Below are 17,904 nucleotides of genomic sequence, written 5' to 3'. Positions count from 1 at the left end.
CGTGCATGTGTGCGTGCGTGCGTCCGTCCGTGCGTCCGTGCGTGCGTGCGTGCGTCCGTTCACGCAGATATCTCAGACAAGCCCAGGTCAATTTCTTTCAAACTTTGCACAAGGATAGTTCCCTATCCCATACAGATGCACGTCCATTTGTTTCACAATGCGATCAAATTTGGCCGTGTTAGAGGACTTTTTAGTTTTCACCTCCATAGACTCCCATGTATAAGGCAGTCTCCATAGACTCCCATGTATAAGGCAGTCCATAGACTCCCATGTATAAGGCCAAGAAAAATAAAAATTTAGTTTCTCATCGTATTCATATTGCAAAAAGGATGCAGTGACACAGTTTTTAGTCCCCACTGACGAAGTCCAGGGGGCTTATAGATTGGGTCATGTCCGTCCGTGAGTCCATCTGTGAGTCCATCCGTTCACGCAGATATCTCAGATATTTTGACAAAATGTCACGTGACCTTGGTGACCTTTGACCTCAAATATATATATATTTGTCCATAACTCAGTAACCACAAGTGCTACACCCTTCATATATGGTATGATGGGACAGCTTATGACGCCACATATTGTACCTCATTAATTATGCACATATATAATTTTGAGCAAGCCAATAGAGCTAGAGGTCTGATTTTTGGTATATAGGGATAACTTAGCAATACAATTTTTTTGACAAAATGTCACATGAGCTCGGTGACCTTTGACCTCAAATATACATATTTGTCCATAACTCAGTAACCACAAGTGCTACACCCTTGGTATGATGGGACAGCTTATGACGCCACATATTGTACCTCATTAAGTATGCACATATATAATTTTGAGCGGGCCAATAGAGCTAGAGGTCTGATTTTTGGTATATAGGGATAACTTAGCAATACAATTTTTTTGACAAAATGTCACATGACCTCGGTGACCTTTGACCTCAAATATACATATTTGTCCACAACTCAGTAACCACAAGTGGTACACCCTTCATATATGGTATGATGGGAGACCTTATGATGCTTCATACTGTACCTCATTAATTATGCATACATCTAATTCTGAGCAAGCCCATAGAGCTGGATGTCTGTATTTTGGTATATAGGGATAACTATAGGATAGAAATTTTTTGACCACATGTTATGTGATCTCGATGACCTTTGACCTGAAATATACGTTTATGTCGATAAATATGTAACCACAAGAGCTATGTCCTTTATATTTAGTAGGGTGGGAGACCTTATGACAACACATGCTTTACCTCATTAATTATGCACACATCTAATTCTGGGCAAGCGAATAGAGCTAGAGGTCTGATTTTTGGCATATAGGGATTAATTAGCAATACAATTTTTTTTCAAAATGTCACGTGACCTTATGACCTTTGACCTTGATTATACATATATATGCATAACTCAGTAACCACAAGTTCTATACCCTCCAATTCTGATAGGATATTAGACCTTAAGATGTCACATCTTGTACCTCATTATTATGCGCATATGTATTTCTTGGCTGGCCAATACAGCTAGAGGTCTGATCTTTTTTTCCGATTTAGAACCATAACTTAGACATGCCTCATGTGTTTCAAATTGGGAACAACGACATAGACCTATGTGCCCATAGATCTCAACATATACACTCCAGTGATACTTCTTAATGACCACATTTCCCTGCCCCATCAAGACTAATACTCCCCTATTACAAGTGGGGACTATGTCATTGTCAATGATTTGTTGAAAAGGCGCATAAATCTCGGTACCAATATCATACCTACAGTAAAAGACCTATGTTAAAATGTCTTAATGTGTCAGTATTTTCATGATAAAACTTTTTTCTAGGTTCCAGTCTTTATCCAATTGATCTGACATTTCATTTGATTCATAGTAAATTTCTCAATTTGTATTTTGCCAGATCAAAGATAAAGTACAACGTCTAAATGCCGCCTTCCAATCATTGCTGGAGACATGGAATCAACGTAAAGTGCTGTATGACCTGAATCTGGACACACAGTTGTTCAAACGCGATGTTGACATGGCAGAGGCATGGCTGACGGCCAGAGATCCATTGCTCAGAGATGAATCATACATGGTAAATGATACCTTCTAGTCTTCTGTCAATCCTGTCTGTCACAGATCTTCATCAGTCACTTACGGCTGATTTTCTGACAAAGTAGTTTTAGCAATAGATGGGCATGCATGCCAATTTATGTAGAGAAATGTAATATCTTTTTAGGTATTTTCACTTCAAAATTGAAAGAGTAAAACTTTCACTCCAAACTTCCATTTCTTTCCCAGTACTGTTACCGTGTATACTCATTTGTCTTTTACTAGGTGGAAGGTAGCAATATTGAAGAAATGATCAAAAGCCATGAAGATTTCCAGAAGACCATTGAAGCTCAGGAAGACAGATTTAAAGCACTAGAAAGAATGACAATGGTTGGTTGATTATCTTTTGTGGTGACTTTTTTTATGTTTGTGGATTTTGCAGTTTGTGTTGATGCGTTAACCTTTTGTCTGATTCACTCTCTTTTGCTTGATTTACACGTTTTACAAAATAGCGGATTTTTTGTTCAATTTTTATGGAAAAATCGTGCAACCCTCTTGACCAATGTTATTTTCCAGTTTCCTTGACTTTTATGAAGATTCCAATTTGATAATGTTAATTGTATTTTGAGACAGGAATGTTAGTCTGGATTCTCTGAATTCAACATTTGTAGCAGCTTACATGTTACATTTCTCAAATTCTTGGCTTAAAAGTCAGACTCTTTGAGAGAAATGAAGAAAGAGAAGACTTATGCAAAGAAGAGAGTTAGTAGTGTTGTTTGTTGGAGAAAATGGAAATGTTTTGACGAAAGTAGATTTTTTAAAGATTTTCATGAGATAATTCAGGATTTCTCATTAGTTTTAATCAATCAAAATGATAACAATAAAATCTGACTCATTTCAGCTTGAAGAAGACTTCCAGAAACAAAAAGATGAGGAGTCTAAGAAGGTTCAAGAAGAAAAGGAGAGAAAAGAGCAGGAGAGACTCGCTGAGATCAAGAAACGAGAACAAACCAGGATCCTTGAGGAAAGGAGACGAGAACAGGAAAGGAAACAAGCCATGGAAGAATTGGCACGGAAACAACGGGAAGAAGAACAGCGGAAAATTGCAGCCAGGATTGAAGAGGAGAGGCAAAAGAAAGAGCTGGAAGCCAGACAGAGGGAAGAGAGACAAGCTGAGATGGAAAGACAGTTACAAGAGGAATTAGACCAGGTATGGTGTCTTGATAGACCAGCTTTAAGGCAGATTGGTTGCATGGTTTTATTTAAGTCATGCATTATAAAGGTCAGATATTTTACTAACCTTTGGGATATTACAACTCCAAAGTTAGCATTGTTATAAAAATCCCACCCCAGCCTTTTGTATCTACTAAACTGCTTGCCCAACCCCCACCCCAATCCCGTATATCCCCATAGATTACATACTCTCAGCATACACTATCAGCACACTCATTGGATAATCCATTTACTGCTTTTGCCTTCATCATTTTGAAGTTTTACTAAAACTCTCCCAGCATGGTAACAGTAAACAGTAAATCAGACCATTGCCAAGGCAGCTAGGAAAATATTAACAAAAATCTCAAGTCATTTTAGATCATATGGCATCATGATCTATTTACATGGATAATACTAGTTTTACCAGTTAGAGGCATGCTGTAATAGGACTTCAGTACATCTTTCTGTTACTCTCTGTTGTAATCATCATCATTAACATGTTCATCATCATTATCATCATCTTTGTAATCCTATCAGTGAATATTTCAAATCTCTAATCCAAAACTCGTGTTAATCTAGTGTTGTTTGACTAACCACTATTTTGCACGGTTTTGTTTCATGAGTTCTATCATGTCTTATTATCATTTATATTGTTGTTTCCTTAACTTAAGGCAGTGTGCACCTCGAAAAGTGAACTGAAAGACTTGAACTTTTGCTCAATTTTTCCTCCATGAAACTTTCAGCCGTTGACTTACTAAATCAAGAATAAAAATTAAGGATCATCATACAGAGTTTGGCATTAGAGAAACAAATTACATGTACATGTACCTAACATTTACTGATATTTGAAATTCAAAATGGCTGCCATCCAGTGTGCCCTCTAGGCCTATTACCGGTATGCCTGCTATGACTCATGAATATTCTCTGTGACGCAAGAAAATTTTCAGTTGAATGGGAAATTATTCATTGTGACTCAAGAAAATGTCACACATTTTTCAATTGACTCAAAAGTTTCTTGAAATCTTGTTTGTTAGAGGGCACACTGCTGCCATCCTTGTGTTAACTCTACGGGAGAAAATGCAATTTTGAATTTTCAATAAAAATTAGACTTTCAAAATTTTCGTACACCAAGAGCTTTAAAGTGAGCGTCACAAATGGTAGACCAGAAAAATATTGAAAAAATGTGAGAGTCCAAACATGTCCCCGAGGTGCATTCTACCTTAAACAATGTACTTTCTCTGAATCTGACGGTGGCATTTGTTCTCAGTGGTGGCTTCACTCCTGTCTCTCTTGTCTCTCCCTGTGTCTCTGCGTGTCTGTTCACACCTCTTACTCTCTACAGAAGAAATTGCAGCATGTGGCTAAGTCACATAGACAGGAGGAACTCACCAAGACCCGCAGCAGCAGCAGTAGTAGTAGGTTTACTGTTGTTGCTGGAGGTGGTGGTGGTGGGAGCAAAAAAGCTTCAAAGGCACACAAATTCAAGCTGGTGAGTCAATAACATCCTGCAATGACCAAAAAAATTACACATGACAGGGAAATATATCATACAACTATTGCATTGTCATTTAGCTTCTGCTAAGCATTGCAAAGCTGTCAAATTGTGCCCTTCACTACATGCCAGCAACCTCTCACAGCTAAGGCAATGCAAATATTGCACATAGCTATGTTGATGTGTTGGGGGAGGGGAGGGGGAGGGGAGTGTGTGTACAAATTTTCTTCCAGGATTCTGTATTTCTCATTGGGTGTCTCTTTTAATCTATGTGCACTGATATCATCTTATCATTGAAACATTGCACCACTTTGTATTCACAGGCCTCTCTGCCACTCTTTCGTACGATGTACTTGAAATGTCAGTCTGCATGTGTCGAATATCTCCCCTCCAAGTGGCCCACTAGATACATGCATTGACTGTTGTTCTTTAGTTTTTATCTGTTTCCATCATTCTGTTGTATTTTGTGATACAGTGAGCGGCAGTGTGCTTGGCAGGTATAGCCCAGGTGCATGATTATAGATAAAAAAGGCAAAACAAATTTTCCTGCTGTAAAATGAAATCAAAGGATATGTCCACATGTGCTTGTATACATTTACCACTTTAATCCACAAATTGATATAAACAGACAGACAAATGCATACCTGTGCAGGTATACACATATACACATACATGCACACATGCACATATACTCACAGTTGTGCACACGTACATAGATATATACATTATGTAGATACATACAAACACATACATATATACATGCATAAATACATACACACATACATACATACATACATACACACATACATACATACATACATACATACACACACACATACACACACATACATACATACATACATACATACATACATACATACATACATACATACATATACACATACATACACACACATACATACATAATAAAAGTTAACATGTGGTATAAAATGGGGAAGAAGACTACTTATAACCTTGCAATTATTCACAGAATATTATCATGTACTCTCACACACACACATATGCACACACACACAAACACACACACGCACATATACATACACACCCATACTCCCTAGAATAGATACACTTTTCCACACACACATGCGGACAACAGTATGTATCTGCATACACCCATCTACAATGCAACCTTTTTTACCGACAAAATCACTTGAACAAACAGAAATATTATTTTATATAAAATTCTGCAGGAGTGATTTTTACACTAAAAGAATTAACTTTTTCACAGCCTGGAGAACCAGCGCCCTCAGAAAAGGAAGGTATATTGGAAAGGAAGCAGGATCTGGGTGCAGCCGGAAAACGGGTAAGCAGTTTTTCCCAAACATCATTGCTAAGAGGAAGCCTGACAAAAATCAACTTGAATAATTCTTTGTTTTGTGCATTAGTGATCATGACATCTTATTTCAGTGTTTTCTAACGACATTTTCAACGTACCTGCTTTCCCTACAGTCCACTCACAGATCATGGAAAACATTTTACACAGTACTTGTTGGGCAGATGTTATGTTTCTTCAAGGACAAGAAGGAGTTCTCAATGGTAAGTTGATGTTCTTTCAGTCTGAATTACAACAAATAGAGTTTGGGTTCAGCTCTTGTCATTACCCATTTCTGTCGATGAACCACCAAACTGTGTTCAGTTCTTTGTAGTTGACCCCATGTTAGCCTGATTCTTCATATTCTGTGCAGAGTGTTTGGACCTAGTTTTGTAGGGAATCCAGTTCCCCATGTTAGAGGAAGTTCTTCATGTTCAATGCAGAGTGTGATATTGGACCTAGTTGCTACATCGGGTTCAGCTCTCCATTCCATAACTGTATATATGCCTTTCCTCAGCATTAATTATTATAAGTTGAAGTAATAATTTATATCAGCATCATACGCAGCTGTGGAATATAACATGTGGGTCTGTGAACATCCTGTTTGCCATCTGTTGTGAGTGAATACATTACATCGTGTTTTCTCATATCCACAGAGCAATGCAGCCGTATCACCACTCAACTTACACCAAGCCAACTGTACATTAGCCACAGACTACACAAAGAAGAAACATGTTTTCCGGCTCAAGTGAGTATATCAACTTCTCAGTGTAGCTCTTAGGTTATCTTTCCCCACCATCATCTTTCACACTATGATGGCTTAACCCTTTCACTACCATGGTTTAGCCCAGACCCATTGTTAATAAAGGTGATTTCGGACCAGTTTACAGGGAATTGGGGTGAACAGGTTATAATCTACGTGATGATTCTGCTATTCCATCAGAATTTTATCAAAGCCTCACAACATTAAAATGTAATGACTTTTTTTTTTTGAAATACAGGACTTAGTTATAAAGTATGTGATGTATGGCAAGTGTAACAGATACATTAATTTTGTTTGGGGGTATATTTCTGATATTTTTCTTCAGACTGAAGGATGGTTCAGAGTTTTTGTTTGGGTGTAAATCTGATGAGGATCTGTCAGACTGGATGTCCAAAATTAATTTCCATGCAAGTAAGTAATAGACTTTGTATGGGTGATTTTTTTGAAAGATCTTGCACGCATTGCTTGTGCATCATAACATTACATGTAGCATTTTAGTTTCTGCTTTATTTTGCTTTGAAGTTTATGTGGTTTTTTGAGTTTTAGTTACTGTTAAACCTCATTACGATGTCAAAATGTGAGCAGTCCAAATTGAATATTGTATCTTTTCACTGTACAGCAATGAAGTTTTTCCGCTTTGGTATTCAAATTTGATTTTTTTCCAATAAGTGACTTTCCTGATAGGTTTCTGTAAAATGAGGTTTAACAGCTAGGTGTCAGTTCTTTGTTGTGTGATGGTGTATCGTGATTGTGAACTGCATAGATGTACTTTTTTTGGTTTTATTTTGCATTGCAGCTTTACTTCCTTCTAAGCAATTGACAGAGTTTGAACCAAGCCAGGGACTTGATGGTTCTACTGGCAAGCGTTCCTCGATATCTTCACAGCCCACTTCAGCCTCATCTTCTCTGTCTTCTCATTCCTCGTTACCTTCTCCGAGGAGAGAGTTTGTAGAATCAGCTGCTACGGCCGTGCCTGTCCGCAAGGGTAGCGATGTGCCCGTAGCAACGTTTCTGGGTAAGGCCCCTCGGCAGGAGAATGGTAGTGTCGAGTCCTCTTCACCACCACCACCACCATTGCCATCAACCGCCGCACCTGATGGCCAACCACCCGTCTTACCCATAACCCCACCACCAGAGACCACATTCATTGGCGAAATCCCACCACCATTGCTTTTGCCCTCAACTGACATTGAAATTGACCAGGGAAATGGTTTTGAAAGCCGAGAGTCGGCTCCACCAGTCAGTGTCAGCATGTCTGTGAAGCAAAACTCCAGTCCTCTGTTTGAGAGGAAAGTTGATGCAAACAATGAGTTTGATGTGTCAGATCTTAGTGGTGGATCTGGTGCTCATGATAACTTGTCCATGACTGGCTCAGATCATAGTGACAGTTTAGAACAAATGATAATCAGGCACTCCTATCCAGGACATCCCACAAACTTCCTGGAAACTGAAATAATTGCCGGAGAGATAGCTGAGGAGGAAGACGAAATTCCAGGTAGGTATACAGGTTCCCCCTCCCCCCAAATAGTGTAAGATAGGTGAGCCAATTTGAGGTCCATTGTGTCAGTTCCACTTGATATATTGGTTACTTTAGGTCAGATTTACAAGGACGTGAAGAGGGTATTTTCAGCGACTGTTTGGATGATTAATGCAGTGAAAGATGTGAAAGATTGAGATGCTAAAATCTGGTTTAAGACATCTATGTTTGTAGATATGATATAGTCCAATGGTCTGAAACATAATTATGGTACATAACCAAAAATAGTATTTTCAGTTTTAGATTTTGATGCATCAGATGACGAGGACGGCCCCCTGAACTTTGCTCTGACAGAGATTGTTGATTCTCTGAAAAAAGAATTGAGTGATTACGGTTGTGGTCATCATGCAATGGTGCAATGAAGCATGTTTTACAAAGCTGCATTTAACACCTGTCTGTTTTGTGGTTTGCCTGTGAGAAATCTCTCTGTCGCCATGGTGAATAATATATTCGTATCCAGTTCTTGCCTTTGCATATTACTATACTGGTCATCTCATCTGAGTGCCTTGGCTATTAGATCATCATCGGATAACGTCTTTTCCATCAGTTGTTTCATGTCTTGCCTGGTTTTCTCTCTTTCACATGTCTTTTTTTTGTTTTTCCATTTTTTATTTTGTTCTCTTATTCCTTTCCTTTGCCGGTGAATTTCTACAGAAGAAGCTGCTGCTGACCCCTCTCCCCCTCCTACCGAAACCCCTCAGCCTACCGCTTACGATGCACCAACCTCCGAGGCTGAGGCGTTTATCGAAAATGGACAGCCTGCTCAGGTACCTTTGCCTATAGACAGACGACCCCTAGGCTATACCCATCAACCTAGGGGGTCATACACTAATACCTACAGGTCAAGATTTCCACGATATTAACTCAGCACCCTCATCTTACCAAATTTTATCTTTCTCTCTTGTATCTTAATTTTGTCCCCCACAACTGTCTTCACCCTTCTCTATATCTTTTCAGACTACCCTTAAGATGTAAGTCTCCCAATAAGATCTCTTTTCTGTAACTTTCAAACATTGGTGGTGGTTTCAAACTTAAAAAATCTTGCACCATATCATAAAAATATGCGCACTGTATTTTTCCTAAGACATCTACTGGTGGTGGTGACAAAAATATCCCAATAATAATTTATAAATACTAACAGAAAAATCCTTCCACAGCTCAAAATGTATTAATACTGTTAACAGTGTTAGTATATGTCTTTTTGTTCTCAAAACAAGTATGCTGTGCAAATTATTATTTTTTCCTTGCTGACATCGTGAAATTTTTTCTCTTTCTTTTTTTTTTCCTTGTGTGTGCTGACTGCGTTTTGTTTACAGCATCCTGGGTCTGAAGGTGAAGAAGAAAGTGTGGCTCCAGCCAAACCACTCCCTGCTGATTCCTTTGCACAGTCTATTGCTGTTCCTCTCTCATCTAATGATACTCTTAGCGCACCACCACCATCACAGCCGCAGCCCCAACCGCAGTGGCCAGCTCCTGCACCTTCACAGGCACACTCTCTCGATGCTGCACCAACAAACCAACAACAACAACAACAACAACCCCTGGTAGCTGAGTACATTCCACCGGCTGACTCTAGCAAGAAAGCTTCAACATTGCCTGCATCTAGTAGTAGTGGTAAACATGGCGAGAAAGACAAGAAAAAGAAGAAGAAAGGAGTGTTTGGATCCATGTTCCATCACAAGAAGAAATAAAGACATTGATCATTTTTTTCATGTGTCTATGTTTTACCTTTTCTGTCTAATCTTAATCCAAATCAAAAGTACATTTCCTCAACAGAAATCAAAATATCGTATTTGGTGAGGGTGAAATAATATTGTCATTATTGTTATTATTATAATTGATATTATTATTATTTACAATTGAAGAAATTTTTTCAGACAAAAATTATTATAATTTGTCACTGACCAGGGATACAACATTTCATGGTTGTTCAGAGTAACCCGGGGTGGTGCTGTCTGTCAAAGACATTCAAATTTGACCTTGATGCAGAGAATTTGGAATTCTTAGAGAGCATTGTAACCTTGTTGTTAGTTGATGCCATCATTTATTACGGCTGTTATCTGTCAAAAATTATGCGTCTTGGACAGATTCCATATTATCCTGTAGCAGCTTCTTTGCAAATTTTACCGTTATCAGTTTGAAATTTTGATGTGTTTCAGTCCAGCTATTTTCATTTCATATGCTGTAATCAGTATTACCTACTTCTGTATTTACTCTGTGTTTATCATTTTATTTTGAAACTTCATGAGGATGTATTTTCGTCAGAGTGTTTTTGCTCCACCTTGGTCTCTTTTTCATTTGAAATTTTATGTATCCTGCTGTGTAAGCAATTTTCAAAAAAGTAGTGAACTGGGGAAAAACCTGAAAATGTAAAAAAATGCTATATGTAAGAAAAGGAAAAAAATATGGTGTAGGCATTGCATTGGCTATCGATACAAACAAATCACAAAAAACTAAAAAGGGTTACTCATCCAACTTGTCTATTTTATTTACCCAAATATCTACTTAACATACAATGTGAGTGAGTCACCAAACTTTTCATGGTGTTTTACACAATAGAGTTTTTTGAAGGATAACTATGGGCAGGTTTTTGTCAACAGCATTAAACGTTATCTTCAATTCAAAAGTATGGTCAACCAAATGGCAAATATTTTACTCTTGACTCTCATATATGTGGTGCAAGGTTTATCAATGTGTGCGCGTCTTTCGTATTTTATTGGATTTTCAATTCTTTACTTGAACTTTGACATTTGGTGCTCCACGAAGATTTTGAATCCAATGATTGTTGCAATGCATTGTGGGTGATGGTTCACGCTAAGAGTGTTTTTCTAAAGCCAAGAAATCAAATAACTTCCTTTGAAGATGAAAGAACACTATTTCCATGTTTGAATTAGGTCGTGATGTAGTGTCTTTTGCATAGTTGCAAGTTGCTGAAGTGTTTTTTTGTAAAGAATACTTGCTGCATGCTGAAGTAGTGTTAGAAAAAAGCCCACAGTAACATTTTGTACAGTAGTCAGGACAGTGCTGGTGAACTTGTGATAACAAGCAAATGATGATGGGTCCTATAGCAAACAATTATTGACTGGACCCAAGTTCATGCTCAAAATATGAACAAACATTCCATAAGTTAGGGGGTCTACATGATTTTCATTTTTAAATCATGATAGTCTAGGGAGTCTTCACGCCACAAATGGTAGCGCAAATTTCACAACAGCTTTCTGTTGACGACAAAGTAATATGCACTAATTCAAGTATGATTTTTGCTGCAAATATGAAATCGAAGCGGTGGGCAAGGAATCCTGAATGTCGTTCTGTGACAAAAAGATAACTTCCAAGAAATGCAGCTTTATACTTTTACTATAATATATGTATATTTTTGGTGCTGGGACGATGATTCTGTATATGTTAGAGTAAGAAAACCATATCAATTATGGTGTTTAGTTGTGTATTTTGATGTAGGACACACTTGTATAGACAAGATTGAAATAATAATTATATGCCTTCCAAGTTTTGGGATTCCTTTAGTTTTTTTTTCCAAAACAACTGGGAAACACTAAATTTGTATTTTTGGTGTTCATATGGAGTTATATTTGCCTCAGAGTATTTTTTTCGAATCATGACTATATTTTTACCCCTTCAGATGAATTGGTAAATTCACATTTTTTCCAAACGTTGACGTTTAGTGTTGTTAGGTCGTTCCATTTGTGGGCAAGAAAGGGAGCAAGGAAGATGATGTGTTTGAGTTTCAGGGATTGATTTTATTTGTGATTTTTTTCCAGATTTTTCATGGAATTCATTGGTGAATTACATTGATAACTTGATATTGTTATGGTTCCTTGTACTGTTGTTTTACTGCACTTTCTATGTAACATTTATACGCAATAATCATTATACTCATTGAAGTATACTCCTGTGAATAAAAAAATAATATACAGAACACTGTCAGGGTTTTATTTTGTATCTGCAATGTCGTCATTCAAACCAACTGTGTGAAATCAGCTGGCACCAAGATATTATCCCTGAGGTTGTTGTTTACCATGCATAAATTTTCTTAAGCATACTTAATTATTTCACATCGTATACCTTTCATGTCAGTCCATCAGGTGTCAATTTCTACACCTTGTCAAGATATCCATATGAAGTGTGGTTATCAATAGAATCCTTGATGAAATTTTGAGTGTTTAAAATATGATAGACTGAAAAATTAACTCATGTGTAGGTTTCCCCCAATTTCAGTCCTCTCAGAATAGGAGACAGTGGAGAATACCTACACAACTGAATCTTAGGTCTGGTAAACTGACGATTTCTTTCAAGTTTACATACTTTTACAGTTTATTAATAAATAGTCTTTGTTAGGAGAATTTCGCTTTTATGTTATGCCATCTTTTGAGAGCATTAACTCATGTCTTCCTTGCTCGCTGTCAAAATTCGATAATAATGATGCAAAATTCATCTATACAGAATGTTATTTGCATAAGTCAATACTTAAAAGACGTAACAGAAACAAAAGGAAAAGTCGTTCATACGAGTCAGTCATTCTGACAATGCTCCGAAGCACATAAGACTGAGGTGCCCAAAATCCATCATTTAGCCACAGGCGATTTTGTACCATTGGTGTTGAGACAACACCATCCACCTCGGCAGTCGAACACCAGAGCGCCCTCTATAGATAAATGTAGCATGCCTCTGTTTCATGATTCAATCGCCATACAGCACTTTTTCGTCAGTTATCACTTGTTTCTCTTCATCGCCGTCGTCATCAGTCGGTTTGCCAACCAGCCACCTCAGGAATCTCCAAGGCAATTTTGTCAGCCATTCTAGCATATTCTGCAAACACGCCAGGCAAGGCGAACAGCAGGGACAACAACAACGAACTTTGGGAGAAAGAGAGATGGAAAAAAATGTGAACATTTCAGACATTTGATGACCCTATTTTCACCTTCTACTGTTGAGTTATATATTGATCGAGTTAAATTTTTCACACAAACTGGAGACACGCTAAAATTAGGGGCCGTTTAACTTTAGAATTTAACGATCGATAGAGGTTCTAAGCACTGTCGCATACCGGCTTCCGTGTATTACGATACGAGAAACTAGTATTACAATTAATGTAAGGTACTACGCCATATAAACGTGTTTTTGAATAATTTTTATACAACTTTGATTTTTAAGGAATTGTGCAAATAACGGTTTCACTGGACAGAAATTTCGATATAATCTGTGTTCTGAGAACATCATAAAGAAATGGAAAATTTTATGTAAACACAAGGTGTCTCATTATGTCAATGTAACGTACAAATCTGCGTATTTTATAAGGCCTGAAATTAAAAAGTTAAAAAGTGGATGGGAAGAAAATGTTCGATAATTTTAAGATAGAAGTGCTGCTAGGGGGAGTTGGAAGCAATCACATCGTATTAAATCGTTCAAAATAGACACATCTTCGATCGACTTTTACAAAACTATTATTATCTGTTCTCTTTCAAGACGGGGCAAAATTATGTGAATTTAATCCGTCTAGGTTACAAAGTTAGCCAATGTATCACGTAACGAGATTTATCTTAATTTTTGGGAAACGCCAACTCAGAAGAAAAAAATGACGAAAATGTATGCAATGCCATGCAATTGTCTTGTCTCGATATTCGTGAGGCATGATATTTACCTACAGATACTGTAACATGTAAATGTCTCATTTTCCCAACATCCTCTGCGCGAAGGGATACAGTAAATTATGAATGAATGAATGAATGACGAGACATTCGTGGAAAGACTGGCCAGGGACGGGTCGAGGCTTGACCCAGCGCTACAAATCACATACCCACACCTTGGAGCGTGTGTAGGCGTAGACCTAATTACAAGGTTCTTTCTCCCAGTGTGTTGACCGATTCATTTTGCATACTAACCTATCATTAAGATAATCCATATCACGAGTGCGTAGAATGTTAATATGATGGCGATCGGAATGCATAACAGACACACCAAAACTTTGAGCAAACAGGAACAGCATTTCTGGCCTGTCGAAGGTTCTTCTGTGGACATAGCTTTGAAGAAAGGGGAGAAGTTAATAGTAGGAAATGTTTGCAATACAGCTCTGAAGACTTCGTAAATTGTGTACAGTTTGAAAGATTTAGCGCCCTTTTCGTGGCTTTGATCCGAAGTACATAGTTTGCGTCGACATTAATCAGTTGAAGACATTCTTATTCCTTACTAGTAGCACCCAGAAAAACATACCGACACCCTCCTCCTTCCTCGTGATTTTGTGCATCTGGGGTAGCGTGACCGAGGGCGATATTACTAATAAGCTTATGATTATCTAGGAGAATGTATTTCTGATTTAGATTCATTGAATCTGAGTGAGTATAGTAAACTTACCTGTGAATATGGCCCCACTGATGTTTTTTCCGTCGGCTGGATTTTGCTCGTGTTACAATGTGCAAAGGTTGCTGTTTGTTAAAATCGTCAATAAAGTTGTCATGAGTTAAATATGGTCCTCAAACTGGCTTTACTGCCCCCGTTCGTTTTGAAGGTCAGCGGTAATGTTTAGTAATTGTTCCCGTCCAGATTCGGGTACGGCATGTTTATTTCGGTACGTAGGGCACGGTCCTTGCAGGACCGTTAAAAGGTTGAGATACCAATTTCACAAGTAAGTCTGTCATCTGTTCTGAGTGTTTTCATTGTAAAACCTATCATCAAATTTATACAAAGCAAATCATACATGCTTGAGAACACGCCCTTTGTAATCTGTCCAGTTAAGCAGTTTAATAATTATAAGAACCACGCACAATTTACAACAATATATTTGTGATACATACACCTACAAAGTTTGCCTACATATGTTTTGCAGCAAACTGATAGAATTTCAAACCTAGACTGTCGCTCTGAGATAAAACTTTTCATAGAAATAGATTGAGCACAATAATGAGATAAGAAGCAATTCTATCCCTCCAGGATAACGTTCTTGTGTTTTACATTCTCGACTTTCCGTTTCATACCATCGTATGCAATTGAATTGAAATCTTCCGAACACTAGACTAATGCACGATTTCAAATTACCCAATTCTATATTGATATTGAATTAGTGTTTTGCTCTTCCATTTTGTATAGGTTCAGTCTAATTCTTGAATTCATTCATCAATGTTTTGTTTCCAAAACTGCTATTAAACTTCTCTTCGAATTTATGTATCCTCTTTTATTTGATTTAAATTCACATGATTATTAAATTTTGAACCCTTGATTCGAGAGTATCGTGTTCAATGAATATCTCACAAACGTTCACTGAGTGGGTTTTATGTGCTGTTATCTTCGTCATGGCACTATACAGATAAAATGGTTACCCTCATAAGTTATAATTTTATACATATATGACATACAGGTATGAAACGTGATTGCCAAATTTAGATGGACCAAGAAGCTGTGACACTAGTTTGTGGCAGGCTGTTTTAATCATGGTTTCGTAATATACTTTAACGATAGCTAAAACGAAAAACACTTTTAATTTTGCCAATAGTAAATTTACGTTTAAAGCGATAAGCAAATTTTAAAGAATTTTCAAATGCGGGCAACAAATCACACTTACCTATGTTTCTGCTTACCACATCACACCATATGCAGATTAAACACACTGTGTATACGAGACAGTTCGAAGATGGGAAATCTCAGCTTTCAATAAGACTGTGGCTTGACCAAGCTGGGCATCTGTTACAGAACTAATTGTAATGAAATTGTGTCGAACCTCAGCACGATTGTCACGATAGCTTTTGGTTTCAGCAGACGAGGAAGCCCCCACATAATGACTGTATCAAGCCGTTCAATTATTAATATATATCAGCACGAGTATGTTTACTTTTCGTATTAATTATGGACAAATGAACTACATTCGATAGACAGGGCATTGTTGACAAGACGACACCTACAAGTAGATAGAATTCGATGTCTTTTGTAATGGTAAATATCCTATGGTTAATCACAGGTTAGCAATTGCCTAAGACACGGCAAAGCTATGGAGTATTTCACGAGACACGGCCGACGCCCGATACCAAACACGATTGGAACTAATTTGGGATAATTGGATGGTGAAGTAATGTCGATTTAATGTACAAATGTTATCTCATCTGTTTTTCTTTGTTTTTATGAGTAATTTGCGATTTTGCAACATTCAGCTACACGGCACTAAATACTTTTGAGAATTTTGCAAAATATGAAATCAAATTATCCCAAAATAGTTCCAATCGTTAATTAGTTCCAAGCGACTTTGAATCACTAGTTACAATGAAATTGGAACATAGCAAGGGCTGGAGTAGACAAAGAACGACACATGGAATATCGGAGAATGGAGATGGATGTTTTACATGCGTACATACGGTTGAGATTACATTTTAAATCCTCACTTTTCGATAGATGTTTACTATATTCTGAATAAATGACCTTATCATTCCATCATAAAGACAATTTTGTCGAGGGTTAGATTTAATCAGACTGGTAATATAGAGGCAGTGACTTACGTCTAACCCTAACCCTAACTTAAGCCTAAGCCTAACCCTAACCCTAACTTAAGCCTAACCCTAACCCTAACCATCGGAAATACATATAAGCAAACAAACAAATAAATAAACAAATAAATGAATAAACTGCTCTTTATCGACAAATATAAACAAAACAGCTTTTCGCTGTTATTTTATTAAATATAACAAATAAACAATCAGAAACACACATACACACAAACAAACACAGACACAAATAAACAAGGAGGAAGAACCCATTGTGGATACATGTGTATTATTCATTGATAGTGAGTTATTATCTTCAGATTTGAATATTTTAATAATACTTATCAATGAACTTTGCATAAAAACACTTCTTCAAGCATTGGATGACTTACACTACCGGAGCTTCCCTTTCCAAAGTGGCCGAATTTTCCCTTTTCTTCTCTTGAAATTCAAATGAATAAACATGCTTTGAAGTTCAAGCTTTAATTCAAGCATATAATTGACCTTTTCTAAACATACAGCCGCCCAGAAGGTCAATTATTCATTGGGGAACAACATTCCAGAGGCAGGTAAACTTTAACGTAGTATGGACCTCAACGAAAGACAAACTTTTGCTCAAACTTTAATCAAGGAATATTTCTGCCATTCTCTTTCAAAATATCGAATAAATATTGAGGGTCAACAGGGTCAACGTGCAAATGTCAGTACTAGAGAAACAAGTTTCCCAGGATTTACCGAAAATTGAAATTCAAACTGGCCGCCAACTCTGTGTTAACTCTAAGGAGAAAAATAAAATTTTCGATTTTCGAACAACAAACGGTAAAAAGATTTTATACACGAAGAGCTTTAAATGAATCCCGCAAGTGGTAGATCAGAAAACAATTGAAAAGGTTTGATAGTCCGATTAACTTTGTTTGTTGGTTTGTTGTTTTGGTTGCTTTGGATATACACGAATATAACATGCAGCCATGCTTGTTTAACTTTAGATTAAGATGTGAAAGATGCGTGATAAACACAGTTTTTTCACTCCTTGGGATGTGTAAAG

At 37.3% G+C, this 17,904-nt stretch overlaps 1 protein-coding gene and 1 long non-coding RNA gene across 17 annotated transcripts in view; one reads left to right on the top strand and one right to left on the bottom strand.

Annotated features, from left to right (window-relative positions):
* Positions 1 to 12,313, top strand: part of LOC139149256 (spectrin beta chain-like) — a 91,546-nt gene extending 79,233 nt beyond the window's left edge. For 12 of the 16 annotated variants that reach the window (XM_070720890.1, XM_070720889.1, XM_070720888.1 and 9 more), the window contains 11 exons: positions 1,906 to 2,082; positions 2,325 to 2,429; positions 2,941 to 3,249; positions 4,594 to 4,740; positions 5,993 to 6,067; positions 6,214 to 6,300; positions 6,733 to 6,824; positions 7,165 to 7,250; positions 7,636 to 8,334; positions 9,031 to 9,143; positions 9,693 to 12,313. In XM_070720890.1, coding sequence (XP_070576991.1) covers positions 1,906 to 2,082; positions 2,325 to 2,429; positions 2,941 to 3,249; positions 4,594 to 4,740; positions 5,993 to 6,067; positions 6,214 to 6,300; positions 6,733 to 6,824; positions 7,165 to 7,250; positions 7,636 to 8,334; positions 9,031 to 9,143; positions 9,693 to 10,067 — 2,265 coding nt within the window. In that variant the 3' untranslated portion in view covers positions 10,068 to 12,313. The remainder of the gene's footprint in view (positions 1 to 1,905; positions 2,083 to 2,324; positions 2,430 to 2,940; positions 3,250 to 4,593; positions 4,741 to 5,992; positions 6,068 to 6,213; positions 6,301 to 6,732; positions 6,825 to 7,164; positions 7,251 to 7,635; positions 8,335 to 9,030; positions 9,144 to 9,692) is intronic. The other 4 variants (XM_070720891.1, XM_070720892.1, XM_070720893.1 and 1 more) reach the window with 4 other exon arrangements.
* On the bottom strand, positions 11,649 to 16,085 carry LOC139149257 (uncharacterized). The gene is made up of 4 exons (XR_011556092.1): positions 15,950 to 16,085; positions 14,746 to 14,816; positions 14,277 to 14,414; positions 11,649 to 13,250 (listed from the first exon to the last, which is right to left on the bottom strand). It is a non-coding gene; the product is annotated as an uncharacterized lncRNA (long non-coding RNA).
* Between the last annotated feature and the right edge of the window lie 1,819 nt (positions 16,086 to 17,904).

The sequence above is a fragment of the Ptychodera flava genome, chromosome 14, assembly GCF_041260155.1.
Source record: "Ptychodera flava strain L36383 chromosome 14, AS_Pfla_20210202, whole genome shotgun sequence".
NCBI classification, from domain to species: domain Eukaryota; kingdom Metazoa; phylum Hemichordata; class Enteropneusta; family Ptychoderidae; genus Ptychodera; species Ptychodera flava.
The sequence above is the reverse complement of the archived record's forward strand: the minus strand, read 5'-3'. Positions and strand labels throughout refer to the sequence as shown.